Genomic DNA, 27348 nt, shown 5'->3' on the forward strand with positions numbered 1-27348 from the left:
TATCAGGGTATTGTGGAAGCGAAAAAGCATGATTGGGGTTTAAGAAAGTCTCAGGGGATCAGAGGGTATAGAAGGAGTATGATGGGGTGTATCTGAGGGGGGGTTATGGTGGAGTTTCGGGGGATTTTGGAGGACATTAAAGGATATGAGAGGGTTTAATTGGTATCAAATGATATAAGAGGGGTATGATGGGACAAATCAAAGGGTACATGAGGGGTATCTAGAGGAGGTTTAGAGGGCATCAGAAGACCCTGGGGGGCATTAGATGGTTTATGAGGGTATTGCAGGTGCTCACAGAGTATCAGAGGGTTTTACAGGGTTAAAGGGTTGAACAGAGTACCAGAGGATTAGGGTTTAAGGGTATTAGGGGTGCTCAGAGAGTATAAGAAAGGTATGGTGGGGTATCAGGCAGTACAGGAGGGCCAAGAGGGTATCTGGCAGAATGAGGGGTATCAGGGAGCGTAAGAGGGTATTAGAGGGTATCAAAAGAGTAGAGTAGAAGGAGTATGATGGGGTATATGGGTATCAGAGGGTACAGGAGGTGTTTAAGAAGGTATCAGGGGTGTTAGGAGACAGCAGCAGATATCAGATGAAATGGGAGTATAGGGGGTGTATGATGGCATAACAGAGAGTACATGATGTGTATCAGGGAGTAAAAGAGGGCACAGAACAGAGATGGGGGGTATTTCGAAGGCATCAGAGATATCAGAAGTTTTAGTAAGGGTATGATGGGGTATCTGACGGTAATATTGGGTGTAAAAGGGTATTCAAGTGTTCATGAGAGTAAAGGAGGTGTATGATGGTGTATCAGGACATATCAGATATATCAGATAGATGCTGACATGTGATCAGAGGGTATCAGTGGGTATAAATACATGACAGGGTATTAGAGGGTATCAGAGCATATTATAAATACATGACAGGGTATCAGAGCATATTATAAATACATGACAGGGTATCAGAGGGTACAGACGTGGCATCCAGCCTGCTGCAGTATCTGAGACTGAGCAGGAGACGACTGAAGAAGTTTTTCTGAATCAAACTCTAAATTCAACAAAGAGTAAAGCACCAAGCAGCGGTCAGTTTATACACCTGGATCACCTGCGTCATCCTCCTGAAACAGACTTTGATTACAGGCGGATCTGGTCCAGTTTGTGTTTGAGGAGTAAAGGGACTCAGTTCCACGTTCTGCAGACGTTCCTCATTCAGCTGGAGGACTCAGAGTCAGTCTGTGGCTCAGCTCGCAGGCCGATGGCTGAATGCATTGAAACAAGCTACAACCCAACACCGTTCAGTTCATTCCATATATTCTCTTACAGGTAAAAACACTAAACTTTTATATACACATCTGTATGTGAGAGCCGAGTGTGTTTACGAACCCTCTGATCCAAACCTGTGGACAGCTGGTGGAAATATCTTCTCTGTCGTCGTTTCCCTGCGACGCTCAGATTCATAACTCTGTTCTTAAAGCATCATTTTGTCCTTTTTAAATAAAATACAGTATTTTATTCAGAGAAAGTTCTTGTGTGGCTGCTTGTGTTCAAACGTTTATTATTTGAAGCTTTGGATTCTTTTGTAAAAAAAAAAAACATGTTCATATTTCTTAAAGTAAAATGTCAACAGAAGGATGTTGTTGGTGTGATATTTACACGAGTGATGAGCAACTCAACAGAAGTCACTGTTTTCACCCGTGTGTGTGTGAAATATGTTTACAGGATTCATATCTGCTGTTCCAGACAGTCTGTGAGGAAACATCAGAGCTCAGCATCATATAACACACAACACTGTAAACACTGTAAACACTGTAAACACTGTAAACACTATAAACACTATAAACACTATAAACACCGTCACTCCTCACTGAACACCATCAGATCTCATTTATCTGACGACAGGAAGCGTCTCTCACAATCTGTTGATACAATGTCTGACTATTATTATTATTATTATTATTATTGTTATTATTATCATTTAAACATCCAGACACTGATGAGGCTGATTATAAACCATCATTCTGTGTTTAGTTAAAAACATCATCTGATGTTTGTTTGACTGGACGCTGCAGGTTTGGATCATCAGGTTCTACTGAGAGTGTGTGTGTGTGTGTGTGTCAGTGTGTGTGTATGTGTGTGTGTCAGTGTGTGTGTGTATGTGTGTGTGTGTGTCAGTGTGTGTGTGTGTCAGTGTGTGTGTGTCAGTGTGTGTGTGTGTGTGTGTGTGTCAGTGTGTGTGTGTGTGTGTGTGTGTGTCAGTGTGTGTGTGTGTGTCAGTGTGTGTGTGTGTGTGTGTGTGTGTGTCAGTGTGTGTGTATGTGTGTGTGTCAGTGTGTGTGTGTATGTGTGTGTGTGTGTCAGTGTGTGTGTGTGTGTGTGTCAGTGTGTGTGTGTGTGTCAGTGTGTGTGTGTGTGTCAGTGTGTGTGTGTGTGTGTGTGTGTCAGTGTGTGTGTGTCAGTGTGTGTGTGTGTCAGTGTGTGTGTGTGTGTCAGTGTGTGTGTGTGTGTGTGTGTGTGTGTCAGTGTGTGTGTATGTGTGTGTGTCAGTGTGTGTGTGTATGTGTGTGTGTGTGTCAGTGTGTGTGTGTGTCAGTGTGTGTGTGTCAGTGTGTGTGTGTGTGTGTGTGTGTCAGTGTGTGTGTGTCAGTGTGTGTGTGTCAGTGTGTGTGTGTGTGTGTGTCAGTGTGTGTGTGTGTGTCAGTGTGTGTGTGTGTCAGTGTGTGTGTGTCAGTGTGTGTGTGTGTGTCAGTGTGTGTGTGTGTCAGTGTGTGTGTGTCAGTGTGTGTGTGTGTGTGTGTCAGTGTGTGTGTGTGTGTGTGTGTGTGTGTGTGTCACTGAACAGACAGTACATGTATGTCCACATCATAAACAGCTGTAACACTCAGCAGGGGGCGCTGTGGCGCTGTGGCGCAGACAGAAGCTGGACTATATAAACCAGGTGCAGCCGCCTGCTTCAACAAACACCGTCCCCCCGTATGATTGACAGCCAGCGGCGGCTCAGACGGAGGACTCGCGGGCGGTTTTGGAGCGCAGAGCGCCGGCCCGGCTCAGGAAGGGGAAGGTGGTGCCGAGGCAGCCGGAGGCCACGGTGAGACCCAGACTGGCCCAGGCGCAGCAGATGGACCAGCCGTAACCGTGATCCACGTCGGCCGGCAGGCCGTAGATGAAGGGGGGGTTCCTGGAGAGGTCATAGGTCACGCTGGCTGCATAGGTGCACAGAGAGATGGTGCAGAAGATCCCTGAACAGACCAGAACAGAACAAGCAGGTCGCAGCTGATCATAAAACGATTGATCTGTAATAGAGATAAAAGCCTCCAATAGTTCCTGCACACAGTCTCTGGTCCCATAATTCAGTCCTTTAGGGACCATATCTCCATGGAGATTAATTTAATCTCCCACTGCAATATTAATGCTCATCACACACATAATAACACACACACACACTGTAACACACACAATAACACACACACACACACACTGTAACACACACAATAACACACACACACAATAACACACACACACACAATAACACACACACACACTGTAACACACACAATAACACACACACACACTGTAACACACACAATAACACACACACACACTGTAACACACACTGTAACACACACACACAATAACACACACACACACAATAACACACACTGTAACACACACAATAACACACACACACACTGTAACACACACTGTAACACACACACACACACACACACACACACACACACACACAATAACACACACACACACACACACACACACACACACACACACAATAACACACACACACACTATAACACACACACACTCACACACTGTAACACACACACACACACACACACTGTAACACACACAATAACACACACACACACACACACACACACACAATAACACACACACACACACACACACAATAACACACACACACACTGTAACACACACACACTCACACACTGTAACACACACACACACACACACAAAATAACACACACACACACTGTAACACACACACACTCACACACTGTAACACACACACACACACACTGTAACACACACAATAACACACACACACACTGTAACACACACAATAACACACACACACACTGTAACACACACAATAACACACACAGTAACACACACACACACACACACACACACACACAATAACACACACACACACACAATAACACACACACACACTGTAACACACACAATAACACACACAACAACACACACAGTGACACACACACACACACACACACACACACACACACACAATAACACACACAGTAACACACACACACAATAACACACACAATAACACACACAGTAACACACACACACACTGTAACACACACACACAATAACACACACACACACACACACTGTAACACACACACTGTAACACACACTGTAACACACTAACACACACTGTAACACACACACTGTAACACACACACACACACAGTAACACACACACAGTAACACACACAGCAACACACACACACACACACACTGTAACACACACACTGTAACACACACTGTAACACACTAACACACACGGTAACACACACACTGTAACACACACATTGTAACAGACACACACACACACACACAGTAACACACACACACAGTAACACACAGTAACACACAATAACACACACACACAATAACACACACACAGTAACGCACACACTGTAACACACACACAGTAACACACACACACACAATAACACACACACAGTAACGCACACTCACACAATAACACACACACACACAGTAACACACACACACAATAACACACACACAGTAACGCACACACTTTAATACACAGTAATACACACACAGTAACACACATACACACTGTAACACACACACACACAGAGTAACACACACACACACACTGTAACGCGCACACACACACACACACACACACTGTAACACACACACACACACAATAACACACACAGTAACGCGCACACACACACACACACAGTAACACACACAGTAACGCACACAGTAACGCACACACTTTAACACACAGTAATACACACAGTAACACACACACACACACACACAGTAACACACACACAGTAACACACACACAGTAACACACACACTGTAACACACACACTGTAACACACACACACACAGTAACACACACACACACTGTAACACACACACACACACACACAGTAACACACACACTGTAACACACACACACAGTAACACACACACTGTAACACACACACTGTAACACACACACAGTAACACACACAGTAACACACACACAGTAACACACACACTGTAACACACACACAGTAACACACACACTGTAACACACACACAGTAACACACACACAGTAACACACACACACACACTGTAACACACACACAGTAACACACACACTGTAACACACACACAGTAACACACACACACTGTAACACACACACAGTAACACACACACAGTAACACACACACACTGTAACACACACACAGTAACACACACACAGTAACACACACACAGTAACACACACACACACACACTGTAACACACACACAGTAACACACACACTGTAACACACACACAATAACACACACACAGTAACACACACACTGTAACACACACATTGTAACAGACACACACACACAGTAACACACACACACACACACACACACACACAGTAACACACACACACACACACACACACACACAGTAACACACACACTGTAACACACACACACAATAACACACACACAGTAACACACACACTGTAACACACACATTGTAACAGACACACACACACAGTAACACACACACACACACAGTAACACACACACACTGTAACACACAATAACACACACACACAATAACACACACACTGTAACGCACATACTGTAACACACACACAGTAACACACACTCACACAATAACACACACACACACAGTAACACACACACACAATAACACACACGCAGTAACGCACACTCACACAATAACACACACACACACAGTAACACACACACACAATAACACACACAGTAACGCACACACTTTAATACACAGTAATACACACACACAATAACACACACACAGTAACACACACACACACAGTAACACACATACACACTGTAACACACACACACACACACACAGAGTAACACACACACACACACACTGTAACGCGCACACACACACACACACAGTGTAACACACACACACAGTAACACACACAGTAACGCACACACTTTAACACACAGTAATACACACAGTAACACACACAGTAACACACACACTGTAACACACACACACTTTAACACACACACAGTAACACACACACACACACACACACATAGTAATACACACTGTAACACACACTTTAACACACAGTAATACACACTGTAACACACACTGTAACACACACACACTTTAACACACACAGTAACACACACACAGTAACACACACAGTAACACACACACTGTAACACACACACACTTTAACACACACACAGTAACACACACTGTAACACACACACACAGTAACACACACTGTAACACACACACACAGTAACACACACACAGTAACACACACACTGTAACACACACACTGTAACACACACACTGTAACACACACTGTAACACACACACACAGTAACACACACACACTGTAACACACACACTGTAACACACACACACAGTAACACACACACACACTGTAACACACACACAGTAACACACACACTGTAACACACACACTGTAACACACACACACACAGAGTAACACACACACTGTAACACACACACACTGTAACACACACACTGTAACACACACTGTAACACACACACACTGTAACACACACACTGTAACACACACAGTAACACACACAGTAACACACACAGTAACACACACTGTAACACACACACAGTAACACACACACACTGTAACACACACACAGTAACACACACACTGTAACACACACACTGTAACACACACACAGTAACACACACAGTAACACACACACTGTAACACACACACTGTAACACACACACAGTAACACACACAGTAACACACACACAGTAACACACACTGTAACACACACACAGTAACACACACACACTGTAACACACACACAGTAACACACACACTGTAACACACACACAGTAACACACACAGTAACACACACACTGTAACACACACACACTGTAACACACACACAGTAACACACACAGTAACACACACAGTAACACACACACAGTAACACACACTGTAACACACACACAGTAACACACACACACAGTAACACACACACACTGTAACACACACTGTAACACACACACACAGTAACACACACACACACAGTAACACACACACTGTAACACACACACACTTTAACACACACACTGTAACACACACACACTGTAACACACACACAGTAACACACACACTGTAACACACACACTGTAACACACACACACAGTAACACACACACTGTAACACACACACACTTTAACACACACACTGTAACACACACACACTGTAACACACACACAGTAACACACACACTGTAACACACACACTGTAACACACACACACACTGTAACACACACACTGTAACACACACACACAGTAACACACACACACACTGTAACACACACACAGTAACACACACACTGTAACACACACACTGTAACACACACACACAGTAACACACACACACAGTAACACACACACACTGTAACACACACACTGTAACACACACACAGTAACACACACAGTAACACACACACTGTAACACACACACACACACAGTAACACACACACAGTAACACACACGCACACACACACACTGTAACACACACACAGTAACACACACACACACACTGTAACACACACACACAGTAACACACACACACACACTGTAACACACACACAGTAACACACACACTGTAACACACACACACAGTAACACACACACAGTAACACACACACAGTAACACACACACTTTAACACACACACACAGTAACATACACACTGTAACACACACACACAGTAACACACACACACACACTGTAACACACACACACAGTAACACACACACACACACTGTAACACACACACAGTAACACACACACTGTAACACACACACACAGTAACACACACACAGTAACACACACACTGTAACACACACACAGTAACACACACACAGTAACACACACACACACACAGTAACACACACACTGTAACACACACACTGTAACACACACACACTGAGGAGTGTTACCTGCCATGAGGAACAGCAGTCCGGAGACGTGCTGCGTCAGACTTTCCTCCCAGAAGAACCCGACTGACGCCACGATGCTCCCACACAGCAGCACGGCCGCCGCCATGCCGAGGAAGCCCGCTGTGATGCGCCGCAGGTCTGATCACACACACACACACAGTCAGTACTGACACCGGTAAATGAGGAAAGACAGAGTGTTGCCGTGGTAACTCCCCCCCCCACACACACACACACACTGTCCCTCCGTACTGTTACATAAAACTATCATGGCATGTTTCCATGGCAACCGGTGACAAGCAGCGAGGAGGCTGCAGACTGACGAGAGCGGAGGAGACTCAGCTTAATATTAATGTTTCTTTGCTTGATCACATTTTATAAATAAAGTTATTCAGTTCTTACATTTTACTGTCACACCAGCAGCTGCTGATCAATACAAAGTTCATATAAATCTGATTTATAATCTATAATTATGTCAGCAGCAGACAGCTCACCTTCAGATTCACTCTGATCAATCAGGCAGAAGACTGTTCGTCAATATTATTTATTAATGTTCATTTATATTAACCAGAAAATAACGTAATTACCATGTGTGTCTCACTGATGCCTGATTTATATCTTTAACCACAAGAATAAACTAAATTAAGTTACTGTGTATGTGTTACTTTGTGTGTGTTACTGTGTGTTACTGTGTGTGTGTTACTGTGTGTTACTATGTGTGTTACTGTGTGTGTGTTACTGTGTGTGTGTTACTGTGTGTTACTATGTATGTGTGTTACTGTGTGTGTGTTACTGTGTGTGTGTTACTGTGTGTGTGTTACTGTGTGTTACTATGTATGTGTGTTACTGTGTGTGTGTTACTGTGTGTGTGTTACTGTGTGTTACTGTGTGTGTGTTACTGTGTGTGTGTTACTGTGTGTGTGTTACTGTGTGTTACTGTGTGTGTGTTACTGTGTGTGTGTTACTATGTGTGTGATACTGTGTGTGTGTTACTGTGTGTGTGTTACTGTGTGTTACTATGTGTGTTACTGTGTGTGTGTTACTGTGTGTTACTATGTGTGTTACTATGTGTGTTACTGTGTGTTACTATGTGTGTTACTGTGTGTGTGTTACTGTGTGTTACTGTGTGTTACTGTGTGTGTTACTGTGTGTTACTATGTGTGTTACTGTGTGTGTTACTATGTGTGTTACTGTGTGTGTGTTACTGTGTGTGTTACTGTGTGTGTTACTATGTGTGTTACTGTGTGTGTTACTGTGTGTGTTACTGTGTGTGTTACTGTGTGTTACTATGTGTGTTACTGTGTGTGTTACTGTGTGTGTTACTGTGTGTGTTACTATGTGTGTTACTGTGTGTGTTACTGTGTGTTACTATGTGTGTTACTGTGTGTGTGTTACTGTGTGTTACTATGTGTGTTACTGTGTGTGTTACTATGTGTGTTACTGTGTGTGTGTTACTGTGTGTGTTACTATGTGTGTGTTACTGTGTGTGTGTTACTGTGTGTGTTACTATGTGTGTGTTACTGTGTGTGTTACTATGTGTGTGTATTACTATGTGTGTGTTACTGTGTGTGTTACTGTGTGTTACTATGTGTGTGTTACTGTGTGTGTGTTACTGTGTGTGTGTTACTGTGTGTTACTATGTGTGTTACTGTGTGTGTGTTACTGTGTGTGTTACTGTGTGTTACTATGTGTGTGTTACTGTGTGTGTGTTACTGTGTGTTACTATGTGTGTGTTACTGTGTGTGTTACTGTGTGTGTGTTACTGTGTGTTACTATGTGTGTGTTACTGTGTGTGTGTTACTGTGTGTGTGTTACTGTGTGTTACTATGTGTGTGTTACTGTGTGTGTGTTACTGTGTGTTACTATGTGTGTGTTACTGTGTGTGTTACTGTGTGTTACTGTGTGTGTTACTATGTGTGTGTTACTATGTGTGTTACTGTGTGTGTGTTACTATGTGTGTGTGTTACTCTGTGTGTGTGTGTTACTACGTGTGTGTGTGTGTGTGTTACTCTGTGTGTGTGTGTTGCTACGTGTGTGTGTGTGTTACTATGTGTGTGTGTGTGTGTGTTACTATGTGTGTGTGTGTTACTACGTGTGTGTGTGTGTGTGTTACTATGTGTGTGTGTGTGTGTGTGTGTTACTACGTGTGTGTGTTACTATGTGTGTGTGTTACTATGTGTGTGTGTGTTACTATGTGTGTGTGTTACTATGTGTGTGTGTGTTACTATGTGTGTGTGTTACTATGTGTGTGTGTGTTACTATGTGTGTGTTACTATGTGTGTGTGTTATTACGTGTGTGTGTGTGTTACTATGTGTGTTTGTGTGTGTGTTACTATGTGTGTGTGTGTGTGTTACTATGTGTGTGTGTGTTACTACGTGTGTGTGTTACTACGTGTGTGTGTGTGTTACTATGTGTGTGTGTGTGTTACTACGTGTGTGTGTGTGTGTGTGTGTTACTATGTGTGTGTGTGTGTTACTACGTGTGTGTGTGTGTTACTACGTGTGTGTGTGTGTGTGTGTGTGTTACTACGTATGTGTGTGTGTGTGTGTGTGTGTTACTCTGTGTGTGTGTATTACTATGTGTGTGTGTGTGTGTGTTACTCTGTGTGTGTGTATTACTATGTGTGTGTGTGTGTGTGTGTGTGTGTTACTCTGTGTGTGTGTATTACTATGTGTGTGTGTGTGTGTGTGTGTGTGTGTGTTACTCTGTGTGTGTGTATTACTATGTGTGTGTGTTACTATGTGTGTGTGTGTGTTACTACGTGTGTGTGTGTGTGTTACTACGTATGTGTGTGTGTGTGTGTGTGTGTGTGTGTGTGTGTTACTCTGTGTGTGTGTATTACTATGTGTGTGTGTGTGTGTGTGTGTGTGTGTGTGTGTGTGTGTTACTCTGTGTGTGTGTATTACTATGTGTGTTTGTGTGTGTGTGTGTGTGTGTGTTACTATGTGTGTGTGTATTACTATGTGTGTGTGTGTGTGTGTTACTCTGTGTGTGTGTATTACTATATGTGTGTGTGTGTGTGTGTGTGTGTGTGTTACTATGTGTGTGTGTGTGTGTTACTCTGTGTGTGTGTGTGTGTGTGTGTTACTCACGCAGCAGATGCCACTCGTCCTGTTGGATAGTCCTGGTCAGGTTCAGAGGGATGTTCCGCAGCCTGATTGGCTGAGAGAAGTGATACTTCACAGCCGTGCAGCGGTCTGCGATACCTGCAGGGACGACACAGGTGATTACTCAGGTGAAGACACCCGACCATGTGACCTGATATACAACCCAACCTGAGCAACACGAGTCCAGAGAAACGTGTTTAAAGGGTCATTCCACTAATTCTCCACATGATGTCATAGTGATGTCATCAGACACGGTTACAAACTGGAGATGTATTTAAAAGATGTGGCTGTTTACCTGAAGTGAGGCTGAAATGAAAGGCTCTATCCAGGTGCATTATGGGAATGTAGGATCCAGTGTTTTGGACCTCTGCCACTCAGACTCTGTTTTTAATGCATCTCTCACACATCCAGCTTAATGGAAGAGACACTGAGTCACTGGGGGACTGATTTAATCTACACACAGCTCATTTCACTCTGTTCTGCTGTGACAATGAAACATCACAGCACCAACTCTCCTCAGCAAACATCAGGTCAGACAGAACATATGAATCTAACAGTCACCACGTCAGGATATATAAACTATATAATCTTGTGGAGATCCATGTGTTTGAAACATCCACCACACCCACAGACAGATTACATTTAATCCTGTTTAGATCAGAAAATATTCTTGTTTTAGAATAAAACTAGATGTAAAGATGATTTAAAGGGCTTATGGTGTTTGTATCATCCTAAGTATCGCGTCTGCATTTTCTTTTCTCAGTATTTGTTGTTGTTCAGCCTCCCACAGGGATCGATTCATCTAATCTAATCTGCGCTCAGACTCCAGTCTAATGCAGTGTAATGATATGTAAAATAATGTAACGTAATGTGATTTAGAGTGAAGTAATCTGATGTGTGGTCTGAGTGTTGTCGGGGTCCAGCTCCTCTGTGTTCACTGTCAGTTTGACCTCCAGGTTTCAGCTGGCAGACCGCCAGAGACTGCAGAGACACAAACTGCACACGTCATGATGACCAACAAGACTTTAATCCCAGTCAGAGGTTTTACTGTTTCTGCTCAGCTGTTAGTCTGCTGCCTGCAGCTCAGGATCTGCTGCTGTAAACCAGTCAGAAACCTGCCTGATACAGTCTCAGACCAGTCTGAAATCAGTTTGACACATATCGAAAAACCAGTCTGAAACCTGCCTGATACCAGTCTGAGACCAGTCTGAAATCAGTTTGACACATATCTAAAAACCAGTCTGAAACCTGCCTGATACCAGTCTGAGACCAGTCTGAAATCAGTCTGACGCATGTCTAAAAATCAGTCTGAAACCAGCCTAATACCAGTCTCAGACCAGTCTGAAATCAGTTTGACACATGTCTAAAAACCAGTCTGAAACCAGCCTAATACCAGTCTGAAACCAGCCTAATACCAGTCTCAGACCAGTCTGAAATCAGTTTGACACATGTCTAAAAACCAGTCTGAAACCTGCCTGATACCAGTCTGAGACCAGTCTGAAATCAGTCTGATGCATGTCTAAAAACCAGTCTGAAACCAGCCTAATACCAGTCTCAGACCAGTCTGAAATCAGTTTGACACATGTCTAAAAACCAGTCTGAAACCTGCCTGATACCATTTAAAGCCTGTTGAGTCCTTTAAAGCCCATTGAGTCCTTTAAGGCCCGTTGAGTCCTTTAAGGCCTGTTGAGTCCTTTAAGGCTTGAGTCCTTTAAAGCCCATTGAGTCCTTTAAGGCTTGAGTCCATTAAGGCCCGTTGAGTCATTTAAAGCCCGTTGAGTCCTTTAAGGCTTGAGTCCTTTAAGGCCCATTGAGTCCTTTAAAGCCTGTTGAGTCCTTTAAGGCTTGTTGAGTTCTTTAAGGCTTGTTGAGTCCTTTAAAGCCTGTTGAGTCCTTTAAGGCCCGTTCAGTCCTTTAAGGCTTGTTGAGTCCTTTAAAGCCCGTTGAGTCCTTTAAGGCCCGTTGAGTCCATTAAGGCCCGTTGAGTCCTTTAAAGCCTGTTGAGTCCTTTAAGGCTTGAGTCCTTTAAGGCCCATTGAGTCCTTTAAGGCTTGAGTCCTTTAAGGCCCGTTGAGTCCTTTATGGCCCGTTGAGTCATTTAAAGCTTGTTGAGTCCTTTAAGGCCTGTTGAGTCCTTTAAGGCTCGTTGAGTCCTTTAAAGCCCGTTGAGTCCTTTAAGGCCCGTTGAGTCCTTTAAAGCTCATTGAGTCCTTTAAAGCCCGTTGAGTCCTTTAAGGCCCGTTGAGTCCTTTAAAGCTCATTGAGTCCCTTAAGGCTTGAGTCCTTTAAGGCCCGTTGAGTCCTTTAAGGCCCGTTGAGTATTTAAGGCCCGTTGAGTCCTTTAAGGCCCGTTGAGTCCTTTAAAGCCTGTTGAGTCCTTTAAGGCCCGTTGAGTCCTTTAAAGCCTGTTGAGTCCTTTAAGGCCCGTTGAGTCCTTTAAAGCCTGTTGAGTCCTTTAAGGCTTGAGTCCTTTAAAGCCCATTGAGTCCTTTAAGGCTTGAATCCATTAAGGCCCGTTGAGTCATTTAAAGCCCGTTGAGTCCTTTAAGGCTTGAGTCCTTTAAGGCCCATTGAGTCCTTTAAAGCCTGTTGAGTCCCTTAAAGCCTGTTGAGTTCTTTAAGGCTCGTTGAGTCCTTTAAAGCCCGTTGAGTCCTTTAAGGCCCGTTCAGTCCTTTAAGGCTTGTTGAGTCCTTTAAAGCCCGTTGAGTCCTTTAAGGCCCGTTGAGTCCTTTAAGGCTTGAGTCCTTTAAGGCCTGTTGAGTCCTTTATGGCCCGTTGAGTCCTTTAAGGCTCGTTGAGTCCTTTAAAGCCCGTTGAGTCCTTTAAGGCCCGTTGAGTCCTTTAAAGCTCATTGAGTCCTTTAAAGCCCGTTGAGTCCTTTAAGGCCCGTTGAGTCCTTTAAGGCCTGTTGAGTCCTTTAAGGCTTGAGTACTTTAAGGCCCATTGAGTATTTAAGGCCCGTTGAGTCCTTTAAGGCTTGAGTACTTTAAGGCCCGTTGAGTCCTTTAAGGCCCGTTGAGTCATTTAAAGCTCGTTGAGTCCTTTAAAGCCTGTTGAGTCCTTTAAGGCTCGTTGAGTCCTTTAAGGCTTGTTGAGTCCTTTAAAGCTCGTTGAGTCCTTTAAAGCCTGTTGAGTCCTTTAAGGCTTGAGTCCTTTAAGGCCCATTGAGTCCTTTAAGGCTTGAGTCCTTTAAGGCCTGTTGAGTCCTTTATGGCCCGTTGAGTCATTTAAAGCTTGTTGAGTCCTTTAAGGCCTGTTGAGTCCTTTAAGGCTCGTTGAGTCCTTTAAAGCCCGTTGAGTCCTTTAAGGCCCGTTGAGTCCTTTAAAGCTCATTGAGTCCTTTAAAGCCCGTTGAGTCCTTTAAGGCCCGTTGAGTCCTTTAAAGCTCATTGAGTCCCTTAAGGCTTGAGTCCTTTAAGGCCCGTTGAGTCCTTTAAGGCCCGTTGAGTATTTAAGGCCCGTTGAGTCCTTTAAGGCTCGTATAGAGTCCTTTAAAGCCTGTTGAGTCCTTTAAGGCCCGTTGAGTCCTTTAAAGCCTGTTGAGTCCTTTAAGGCTTGAGTCCTTTAAAGCCCATTGAGTCCTTTAAGGCTTGAATCCATTAAGGCCCGTTGAGTCATTTAAAGCCCGTTGAGTCCTTTAAGGGCCGTTGAGTCATTTAAAGCTTGTTGAGTCCTTTAAGGCCAGTTGAGTCCTTTAAGGCTTGAGTTCTTTAAGGCCCGTTGAGTCCTTTAAAGCTCGTTGAGTCCTTTAAAGCCTGTTGAGTCATTTAAAGCTCGTTGAGTCCTTTAAAGCCTGTTGAGTCCTTTAAGGCCCGTTGAGTCCTTTAAGGCCTGTTGAGTCCTTTAAGGCTTGAGTACTTTAAGGCCCATTGAGTATTTAAGGCCCGTTGAGTCCTTTAAGGCTTGAGTACTTTAAGGCCCATTGAGTCCTTTAAGGCCCGTTGAGTCATTTAAAGCTCGTTGAGTCCTTTAAAGCCTGTTGAGTCCTTTAAGGCTCGTTGAGTCCTTTAAGGCTCGTTGAGTCCTTTAAAGCTCGTTGAGTCCTTTAAAGTTCGTTGAGTTCTTTAAGGCCCGTTGAGTCATTTAAAGCTCATTGAGTCCTTTAAGGCCCGTTGAGTCATTTAAAGTTCACGGAGTCCTTTAAGGCCCGTTGAGTCCTTTAAGGCTTGAGTACTTTAAGGCCCATTGAGTCCTTTAAGGCCTGTTGAGTCCTTTAAAGCCTGTTGAGTCCTTTAAAGCCTGTTGAGTCCTTTAAAGCCTGTTGAGTCCTTTAAGGCCCGTTGAGTCATTTAAAGTTCCCTGAGTCCTTTAAGGCCCGTTGAGTCCTTTAAGGCTTGAGTCCTTTAAGGTCCGTTGAGTCCTTTAAGGCCCGTTGAGTCATTTAAAGTTCGCTGAGTCCTTTAAGGCCTGTTGAGTCCTTTAAGGCTTGAGTCCTTTAAGGTCCGTTGAGTCCTTTAAGGCCCGTTGAGTCATTTAAAGCTTGTTGAGTCCTTTAAAGCCTGTTGAGTCCTTAAAGGCCCATTGAGTCATTTAAAGCTTGTTGAGTCCTTTAAAGCCGGTTGAGTCCTTTAAAGCTTGTTGAGTCCCTTAAGGCTTGAGTCCTTTAAGGCCAGTTGAGTCCTTTAAGGCTTGAGTTCTTTAAGGCCCGTTGAGTCCTTTAAAGCTCGTTGAGTCCTTTAAGGCCCGTTGAGTCCTTTAAGGCTTGAGTACTTTAAGGCCCGTTGAGTCCTTTAAGGGCCGTTGAGTCATTTAAAGCTTGTTGAGTCCTTTAAGGCCAGTTGAGTCCTTTAAGGCTTGAGTTCTTTAAGGCCCGTTGAGTCCTTTAAAGCTCGTTGAGTCCTTTAAGGCCCGTTGAGTCTTTTAAGGCTTGAGTACTTTAAGGCCCGTTGAGTCATTTAAAGCTTGTTGAGTCCTTTAAGGCCCGTTGAGTCCTTTAAGGCCCGTTGAGTCATTTAAAGTTTGTTGAGTCCCTTAAGGCTTGAGTCCTTTAAGGCCCGTTGAGTCCTTTAAACCCCATTGAGTCCTTTAAGGCTTGAGTCCTTTAAGGCCCATTGAGTCCTTTAAAGCCGGTTGAGTCCTTTAAGGCCCGTTGAGTCATTTAAAGCTCGTTGAGTCCTTATGGCTTGAGTCCTTTAAGGTCCATAGAGTCCTTTAAAGCTTGTTGAGTCCTTTAAGGCTTGAGTTCTTTACGGCCCGTTGAGTCCTTTAAGGCTTGAGTCCTTTAAGGCCCGTTGAGTCCTTTAAGGCCCATTGAGTCCTTTAAAGCCGTTGAGTCCTTTAAGGCCCGTTGAGTTCTTTAAAGCCTGTTGAGTCCTTTAAAGCCTGTTGAGTCCTTTAAACCCCGTTGAGTCCTTTAATGCCTGTTGAGTCCTTTAAGGCCCGTTGAGTCATTTAAAGTTCGCTGAGTCCTTTAAGGCCCGTTGAGTCCTTTAAGGCCTGTTGAGTCCTTTAAACCCCGTTGAGTCCTTTAAGGCTTGAGTCCTTTAAGGCCCATTGAGTCCTTTAAAGCCCGTTGAGTCCTTTAAAGCCCGTTGAGTCCTTTAAGGCCCGTTGAGTCCAACCAAGAAGAGACCCCCTCTCGTCATCTCCCACACCGTGACTTAAACCACATTGTTTAATGTCCTAAACTGTTCTGCTGTCCTGTCCTAATGTCTGTTTTAGAGGTGGTGGATTTTTAAAGGCTAATATAATAGGCCTAACAATAATTTGAAGCAGGACAAAGCTAATAGCTGATTAATCGGTTGATATAACCTGCTCCCCTCCCTGCAAAAAAAAGAAATGACACTATATTAGAAACTGGATAACTTGAACTGAACATCTAAGTCAAAGTAATTAATACTTACAACCTGCTCATCCCCCCAAAGTCAGGGCGAAGCCGCTAACCAGCTGTAGGGATGGTACGTTAGGATTTTATCTTGTTGGCCCAGTTCTTTATCAATACTCTTACCGGTTCTTTTTCATTACTAAAGAATTGTTGTTTTTTTAAATTATCATTAAAACAATAAATATGATAGAATAAAAAAGGAGTAATATCTCACTGGAAACAAGTCTGTAATGTCAGTAAAATAAGTAATATTCCTGACATCAAAATACTGTGTGAAGTTTAGAAAGAATGAAGAACACAGACACAGTAGCGTAGGCAGAAATCACAGTGTGGTGGGCACAGAGAAAATCAGGTGGGCCAAGCTGTCCAACACCAATCATCTTCTGAAAAGCATATGTTAACCAAAATAGGCTGTTACAGGTATCTATCTATCTATCTATCTATCTATCTATCAATCTATCTATCTATCTAACTATCTATAAAAAAAAATAAAAATCTCCCTCTCACCCCCCTCCCATGGAGGGGGGGGGGGGGTCTCTTCCAGAGTTCTGGGAGTTTGAGGGATCTGCGCAGTATCTTAGCTGTTCCTAGGACTGCGCTCGTCTGGACAGAGACCTCAGATGTACCCAGAATCTGCTGGAGCCACTCTCCCAGTTTGTGGGTAACAGCCCCCAGTGCTCCCATTACCACTGGAACCACTGTTGCCTTTACTCCCCACATCCTTTCTAGCTCCTCTTTCAGCCCTTGGTATTTTTCGATCTTCTTGTGTTCCTTCTTCTTGATGTTGCTGTCGCTTGGGATTGCTACGTCTATCACCACTGCCTATATATATACATATATATATATATACATATATATATATATATATATATATCTGCTTGAATGCACCCCAGTTTAATCATACAAGCCTTATACATCATCACAGGTCATATTACAGGCACCAAGACCAACATTAAAAGCATCACATAGCCTGATACAGCGGCCACATATTCACACACACACACACACACACACACACACACACACACACACAGAGTCATAACATAACCCTAAACTAACTTTAACTTTAAGTCTTCATCTAAAATTAATGATTTTACATTAAGGGAACTTGCTTTTTGTCCCCATAAGGGAGGTGAGTCCCCACAACATTAGGAATACTTTGTACACACACACACACACACACACAGACACACACAAACACACACACACACATATACACAGCTGACATATGCAACAGCACCATTAATCAAGCTTATGGATAAAGGTAAACTGGCGCCAACATGCTCAGTAATGTCCAAAATTACCTGAATATAGTCACAGTGGCCACATAATATAACATGTGTATAGGGCCCCCACAACCACTAGGGGGCCCCGTTGTGCCAACAGTTTTTTTTTTCTCAAATGTAAACTGACACTTTTGGTAACCAAGTGTCCTTGTGTTGATCTAAAATACATACCTTATTTAAGCTCACAATGGCTAAAATAAAATGTATGTATAGATCAAAAAGCAGTTTTCATTCTGAGAGCCCTTATCAGCAAACCAATTTCAAAGTCATTATCAGATTCTCACATATGGACATACTGACGTTGATGGCTGAGTCGGTCGAGTCAGTCTGACAGTCTGAAGGTGAGATTGCTAAATCAAGGACAACGTTTAGACAGATATTTTATGCACTGTTTTATGTTTACTCTTGTTAATTTATTCAAAACATTGTGTTTTATTAAAATCATTTTATTGGTTCATTATTTATAGTTTGCACGTGTTTTGAGTTTGACAAATTTGATTGTTAACAATAGGGATGCATGATATTGGATTTTTTGCCGATATCCGATATGCCGATATTTCCAACTCATTGTGGCCGATACCGATATATGCGCATATTTTTTTCCAGCTGGATGAGGAGACTATTATGCATGCAAGCATAGATTGTACTAAGTATGATCAAGAAAGACAATATATGAAGGAAGAATTTAGGAAGACTGGAGTTCAGGAGCTCAGCATTAAAACTTAAATGAACCTGCCAAGTGGGTGCAGCAGTAGAGTTTTCATTGAGTTTATTAGACAAACAGGATTAATGTGTAGGATTTAATCTCTGGTCCACACTCCGGAGCAGAAGGTGGCGCTAATGCACGTAATACGCTGGTTATCAACCGCCTTTATAAACCAAAAAGAAGAAGATTTTTTTCCCCCAGAGTGGTACATCCTGTCAGCCGAGGTGTTTCCTATCTGTGCAGCCGAACATTACAGCTCCTTGACGGACTGTTTCACCCTGACGGTCCCGGTGTTTCCTCCGCAGGCTCCACTTCACTTAGCTGCCTGTCAGACCTGCTGCTTCTTCCCACTTTAACCTGAATAACAAACCGCTAACGCTCCGCTAGCTGCAGCATAACCGGAAGGAAGGACAGCCAGCTAGCCTTCCAGCTAACGTTTGAAGAATTGAATTTAAAATCCTTCTCCTCACATACAAAGCCCTTAACGGTCAGGCACCATTATTTCTTAAAGAGCTCATAGTACCCTATTTCCCCACTAGAGCACTGCGCTCCCAGTATGCAGCTTACTAGTGGTTCCTACAGTCACCAAAAGTAGAATGGGAGGCAGAGCCTTCAGCTATGAGGCTCCTCTCTTGTGGAACCATCTTCCAGATTCAGTCCAGGGGGCAGACATCCTTTCTATGTTTAAGAGTAGGCTTAAAACTTTCCTTTTTGATAAAGCTTATAGTTAGGGCTGACCAGACTCGCCTTAGATCAGCCCTTAGTTATGCTGCTATAGGCCTAGACTGCTGGGGGACTTCCCATGATGCACTGGGCTCCTCTCTCCTCTTCTCCATCTGTATGTATTCTTTTACCATTAATGCTTGTTACTAACTTGACTTCTTCCCCGGAGTTCTTTGTGCTATCTCTGTGCTCCCCCCCTCAACCCCCACCCCCACCCTCTTCTCTCTCTCTCAACCAAACCGGTCAAGGCAGATGGCTGCCTACCTAGAGCCGGGTTCTGCTTGATGTTTCTTCCTGTTAAAGGGGAGTTTTTCCTTACCGCTGTCGCCAAGTGCTGCTCATGAGGGAATTGTTGGGTCTCTCTCTGTGTAAATTAAAGAGTTCGGTCTAGATCTGCTCCATGTGAAAAATGCCCTGAGATGACTTCTGTTGTGATTTGGCGCAATATAAATAAAATTGAATTGAACTGAACTGAATTATATGTATATGTATATGCAGTCTATAAGCAGTTAGATGCAGTATATAAGCAGTGACAGTGTATATGTATATGCAGTCTATAAGCAGTGACAGTGTACATGTATATGCAGTCTATAAGCAGTGACAGTGTACATGTATATGCAGTCTATAAGCAGTGACAGTGTATATGCAGTCTATAAGCAGTGACAGTGTACATGTATATGCAGTCTATAAGCAGTGACAGTGTATATGCAGTCTATAAGCAGTGACAGTGTATATGCAGTATATAAGCAGTGACAGTGTATATGTATATGCAGTATATAAGCAGTGACAGTGTATATGCAGTATATAAGCAGTGACAGTGTATATGTATATGCAGTCTATAAGCAGTGACAGTGTATATGTATATGCAGTCTATAAGCAGTGACAGTGTATATGTATATGCAGTCTATAAGCAGTGACAGTGTATATGTATATGCAGTATATAAGCAGTGACAGTGTATATGTATATGCAGTCTATAAGCAGTGACAGTGTATATGTATATGCAGTCTATAAGCAGTTAGATGCAGTATATAAGCAGTGACAGTGTATATGTATATGCAGTATATAAGCAGTGACAGTGTATATGCAGTCTATAAGCAGTGACAGTGTATATGCAGTCTATAAGCAGTGACAGTGTACATGTATATGCAGTCTATAAGCAGTGACAGTGTATATGTATATGCAGTATATAAGCAGTTACAGTGTATATGTATATGCAGAGTATATAAGCAGTGACAGTGTATATGCAGTATATAAGCAGTGACAGTGTATATGTATATGCAGTATATAAGCAGTGACAGTGTATATGTATATGCAGAGTATATAAGCAGTGACAGTGTATATGCAGTATATAAGCAGTGACAGTGTATATGTATATGCAGTATATAAGCAGTGACAGTGTATATGTATATGCAGTATATAAGCAGTTACAGTGTATATGTATATGCAGTATATAAGCAGTTACAGTGTACATGTATATGCAGTATATAAGCAGTTACAGTGTATATGTATATGCAGTATATAAGCAGTTACAGTGTACATGTATATGCAGTCTATAAGCAGTGACAGTGTATATGTATATGCAGTATATAAGCAGTGACAGTGTATATGTATATGCAGTCTATAAGCAGTGACAGTGTATATGTATATGCAGTCTATAAGCAGTGACAGTGTATATGTATATGCAGTATATAAGCAGTGACAGTGTACATGTATATGCAGTATATAAGCAGTTACAGTGTATATGTATATGCAGTCTATAAGCAGTGACAGTGTATATGCAGTATATAAGCAGTGACAGTGTATATGTATATGCAGTATATAAGCAGTGACAGTGTATATGTATATGCAGTATATAAGCAGTGACAGTGTATATGTATATGCAGTATATAAGCAGTTACAGTGTACATGTATATGCAGTATATAAGCAGTTACAGTGTATATGTATATGCAGTCTATAAGCAGTGACAGTGTATATGCAGTATATAAGCAGTGACAGTGTATATGTATATGCAGTATATAAGCAGTGACAGTGTATATGTATATGCAGTATATAAGCAGTGACAGTGTATATGTATATGCAGTCTATAAGCAGTGACAGTGTATATGTATATGCAGTATATAAGCAGTGACAGTGTATATGTATATGCAGTCTATAAGCAGTGACAGTGTATATGTATATGCAGTCTATAAGCAGTGACAGTGTATATGTATATGCAGTATATAAGCAGTGACAGTGTATATGTATATGCAGTATATAAGCAGTGACAGTGTATATGTATATGCAGTATATAAGCAGTGACAGTGTATATGTATATGCAGTCTATAAGCAGTGACAGTGTATATGTATATGCAGTATATAAGCAGTTACAGTGTATATGTATATGCAGTCTATAAGCAGTGACAGTGTACATGTATATGCAGAGTATATAAGCAGTGACAGTGTATATGTATATGCAGTCTATAAGCAGTTACAGTGTATATGTATATGCAGTATATAAGCAGTTACAGTGTATATGTATATGCAGTCTATAAGCAGTTACAGTGTATATGTATATGCAGTATATAAGCAGTGACAGTGTATATGTATATGCAGTATATAAGCAGTTACAGTGTATATGTATATGCAGTATATAAGCAGTTACAGTGTATATGTATATGCAGTATATAAGCAGTTACAGTGTATATGTATATGCAGTATATAAGCAGTTACAGTGTATATGTATATGCAGTCTATAAGCAGTGACAGTGTATATGTATATGCAGTATATAAGCAGTGACAGTGTATATGCAGTATATAAGCAGTTACAGTGTACATGTATATGCAGTCTATAAGCAGTGACAGTGTATATGTATATGCAGTATATAAGCAGTTACAGTGTATATGTATATGCAGTCTATAAGCAGTGACAGTGTATATGTATATGCAGTATATAAGCAGTGACAGTGTATATGTATATGCAGTATATAAGCAGTGACAGTGTATATGTATATGCAGTCTATAAGCAGTGACAGTGTATATGTATATGCAGTATATAAGCAGTTACAGTGTATATGTATATGCAGTCTATAAGCAGTGACAGTGTACATGTATATGCAGTATATAAGCAGTTACAGTGTATATGTATATGCAGTCTATAAGCAGTTACAGTGTACATGTATATGCAGTCTATAAGCAGTGACAGTGTATATGTATATGCAGTCTATAAGCAGTTACAGTGTATATGTATATGCAGTATATAAGCAGTTACAGTGTACATGTATATGCAGTCTATAAGCAGTGACAGTGTATATGTATATGCAGTATATAAGCAGTTACAGTGTATATGTATATGCAGTCTATAAGCAGTGACAGTGTATATGTATATGCAGTATATAAGCAGTGACAGTGTATATGTATATGCAGTATATAAGCAGTGACAGTGTATATGTATATGCAGAGTATATAAGCAGTGACAGTGTATATGTATATGCAGTATATAAGCAGTGACAGTGTATATGTATATGCAGAGTATATAAGCAGTGACAGTGTATATGTATATGCAGTATATAAGCAGTGACAGTGTATATGTATATGCAGAGTATATAAGCAGTGACAGTGTATATGTATATGCAGTATATAAGCAGTGACAGTGTATATGTATATGCAGAGTATATAAGCAGTGACAGTGTATATGTATATGCAGTATATAAGCAGTGACAGTGTATATGTATATGCAGAGTATATAAGCAGTGACAGTGTATATGTATATGCAGTATATAAGCAGTGACAGTGTATATGTATATGCAGAGTATATAAGCAGTTACAGTGTATATGTATATGCAGAGTATATAAGCAGTGACAGTGTATATGTATATGCAGTATATAAGCAGTGACAGTGTATATGTATATGCAGAGTATATAAGCAGTGACAGTGTATATGTATATGCAGTCTATAAGCAGTGACAGTGTATATGTATATGCAGTCTATAAGCAGTGACAGTGTATATGTATATGCAGAGTATATAAGCAGTGACAGTGTATATGCAGTATATAAGCAGTGACAGTGTATATGTATATGCAGTATATAAGCAGTGACAGTGTATATGTATATGCAGTATATAAGCAGTGACAGTGTATATGTATATGCAGTATATAAGCAGTGACAGTGTATATGTATATGCAGTATATAAGCAGTGACAGTGTACATGTATATGTATATGCAGTCTATAAGCAGTGACAGTGTATATGTATATGCAGTATATAAGCAATGACAGTGTATATGTATATGCAGTCTATAAGCAGTGACAGTGTATATGTATATGCAGTATATAAGCAGTGACAGTGTACATGTATATGCAGTAAATAAGCAGTCTGACCCCGGTCTATGAGCTTGTCGATGTCCGGGTCCAGGCCCTGGAAGTAGCACTTTCTCCACAGACCGGAGTGAGTGGAGAACAGCGGCCTGCCGCACTCGGTCTCCAGAATGCCCATCCCCAGGATGGCCCGCCAGTTCTCCAGCAGCTCCTCCTCTCTGCTGCCCACATGCACGGGCTTCATCAGCGCCACGTCCCGCTGCCGAGCCCCGCCGCTGCCGGTATCCACCAGCGGCAGGTGGTAGATGGGCATCTCCCGGTTCTTCTGGTCGTTGGAGTCGGATCCGTGCCGGTCGCAGTTCTCCTTGTGCCGGCGGGTGTCGGTCTCGTACCAGTGGTCGGTGGAGATGGCGGAGACCAGCAGCAGCAGGGACAGCACGCTGAGCGCGAGGCTCACCGCGGACACCGTCACCGTCACCGGCCTGGCTCTCTCCATGGCTGGGACATGGACCGTGCTGCCCCCGGCCCCGGTCCCGGAGCAGGTCCTGGAGCAGGTCCCGGTGCTGGTCTTCCGTCGGTTCCCGCCGCGATTTCCGTTAGAGGGCATCTTCTGCGGCCATCCTCGCGCCCGTCAGCCGTTCCCCGTTTGTCCTCGAGAGCTCGTTGTCATGCCGACTGACGGACTGTCCGCTGCGTCAAGGTGACGGCAGGAAACACGCAGCAGCCCGGAAGCTGCGTGACGCTGCCTTCAGAATAAAACTTCTTCAGCAATACAAATACCTTATGTTTACACACCGCGTGACGTCAGTATGCCCCCCCCCTTGATGAACACATGAACACATGATGAGCACATGATGAATATATGAACACATGATGGACACATGATGAATATATGATGAACACATGAACACATGATGGACACAAGATGAACACATGATGAATATATGATGATGAACACATGATGAATATATGAACACATGATTAACACATGATGAATATATGATGATGAGCACATGATGAACACATGATGAATGTATGAATACATGATGAACACACGATGAATATATGATGATAAACACATGAACACATGATGGACACATGATGAACACATGATGAACACATGATGAATATATGATGATGAACACATGATGAATATATGAACACATAATTAACACATGATGAATATATGATGATGAACACATGATGAACACATGATGAATGTATGAATACATGATGAACACATGATGAATATATGATGATGAACACATGAACACATGATGGACACATGATGAACACATGATGAACACATGATGAATATATGATGATGAACACATGATGAATATATGAACACATGATTAACACATGATGAATATATGATGATGAACACATGATGAACACATGATGAACACATGATGAATATATGATGATGAACACATGATGAATATATGATGATGAACACATGAACACATGATGGACACATGATGAACATATGATGAACACATGATGAATATATGATGATGAACACATGAACACATGATGGACACATGATGAACACATGATGAACACATGATGAATATATGATGATGAACACATGAACACACGATGAACACATGATGAACACATGATGAACACACAATGAATATATGATGATGAACACATGATGAATATATGAACACATGATTAACACATGATGAATATATGATGATGAACACATGATGAATATATGATGATGAACACATGAACACATGATGAACACATGATGAACACATGATGAATGTATGATGATAAACACATGAACACATGATGGACACATGATGAACACATGATGAACACATGATGAATATATGATGATGAACACATGATGAATATATGAACACATAATTAACACATGATGAATATATGATGATGAACACATGATGAATGTATGAATACATGATGAACACATGATGAATATATGATGATGAACACATGAACACATGATGGACACATGATGAACACATGATGAACACATGATGAATATATGATGATGAACACATGATGAATATATGAACACATGATTAACACATGATGAATATATGATGATGAACACATGATGAACACATGATGAACACATGATGAACACATGATGAATATATGATGATGAACACATGATGAATATATGATGATGAACACATGAACACATGATGGACACATGATGAACATATGATGAACACATGATGAATATATGATGATGAACACATGAACACATGATGGACACATGATGAACACATGATGAACACATGATGAATATATGATGATGAACACATGAACACACGATGAACACATGATGAATATATGAACACATGATGAACACATGATGAATATATGATGATGAACACATGAACACATGATGAACACATGATTTATTGATGGGTCGGTTTGGCGTTGAGCTGCAGAATCATCAGAATAAACAAAGTCAGAGAAAATATAAACATAAGTTAAATATACATAAATCATAAAATGCAAATGTTTGATATAAAATGTGTAAAACCTTGTGAACAGATCTGTTACAGCTTTGCATCAGTGAGGAGATTATTTTACTACGAAGCCAGTTCAACATATCCAGGCTCCACAAACCTTCAACTCCCAGTCAGAGATAACTGGTATCATGATGGTTATCAGCGGTCTTTGTTAACTCAGGCTTCAGGCTCTGTGTGCGTCCCCATTAAAAGGAGGTGTTTGGCGTCATTTGACTCTTTTTCCACACAGAATGGAGCGATGTCTTGCCGCCTGCTTCAGTCGGGAGGAACAACGCTGTTGCTGCAAATAAGGAGAGAGAGGAATGCTGGCATTAAATTTGTTAATTGAAAAACTAATTTGTATTTAGTTCATATATTTATTTTACCACTCAATGCCTCCCACATCCAGCTCTTAAACTTTAAACATGATGCAGAAATGCACTCATGTCTGAGTCTGTCCTAGAATGAAGGTTTAGTGGAAATCACTTCAGTTTTTGTCAATCAAAGTGAAATTAATATTATAGATTGAATATTATCTGTGATAAACACCAATAGACTAATCAATTGGATTTCATTTTTTTTCATTCATTTTCTCATTAGGTTTTAGTTCTTTATTTTATT

General features: G+C 41.7%; 1 protein-coding gene across 1 annotated transcript; it reads right to left on the reverse strand.

Moving 5' to 3' along the window:
• Positions 1 to 1534: 1534 nt before the first annotated feature.
• tmem178a (transmembrane protein 178a) lies at positions 1535 to 24944 on the reverse strand. The gene is made up of 4 exons (XM_067585850.1): positions 24293 to 24944; positions 11381 to 11494; positions 8291 to 8428; positions 1535 to 3232 (listed from the first exon to the last, which is right to left on the reverse strand). The coding sequence occupies exons 1-4, from the start codon at positions 24834 to 24836 to the stop codon at positions 2991 to 2993; spliced, it is 1038 nt and encodes a 345-aa protein (XP_067441951.1). The 5' UTR covers positions 24837 to 24944; the 3' UTR covers positions 1535 to 2990.
• Positions 24945 to 27348: the final 2404 nt, after the last annotated feature.

The sequence above is a fragment of the Thunnus thynnus genome, chromosome 3 (genome assembly GCF_963924715.1).
Source record: "Thunnus thynnus chromosome 3, fThuThy2.1, whole genome shotgun sequence".
NCBI classification, from domain to species: domain Eukaryota; kingdom Metazoa; phylum Chordata; class Actinopteri; order Scombriformes; family Scombridae; genus Thunnus; species Thunnus thynnus.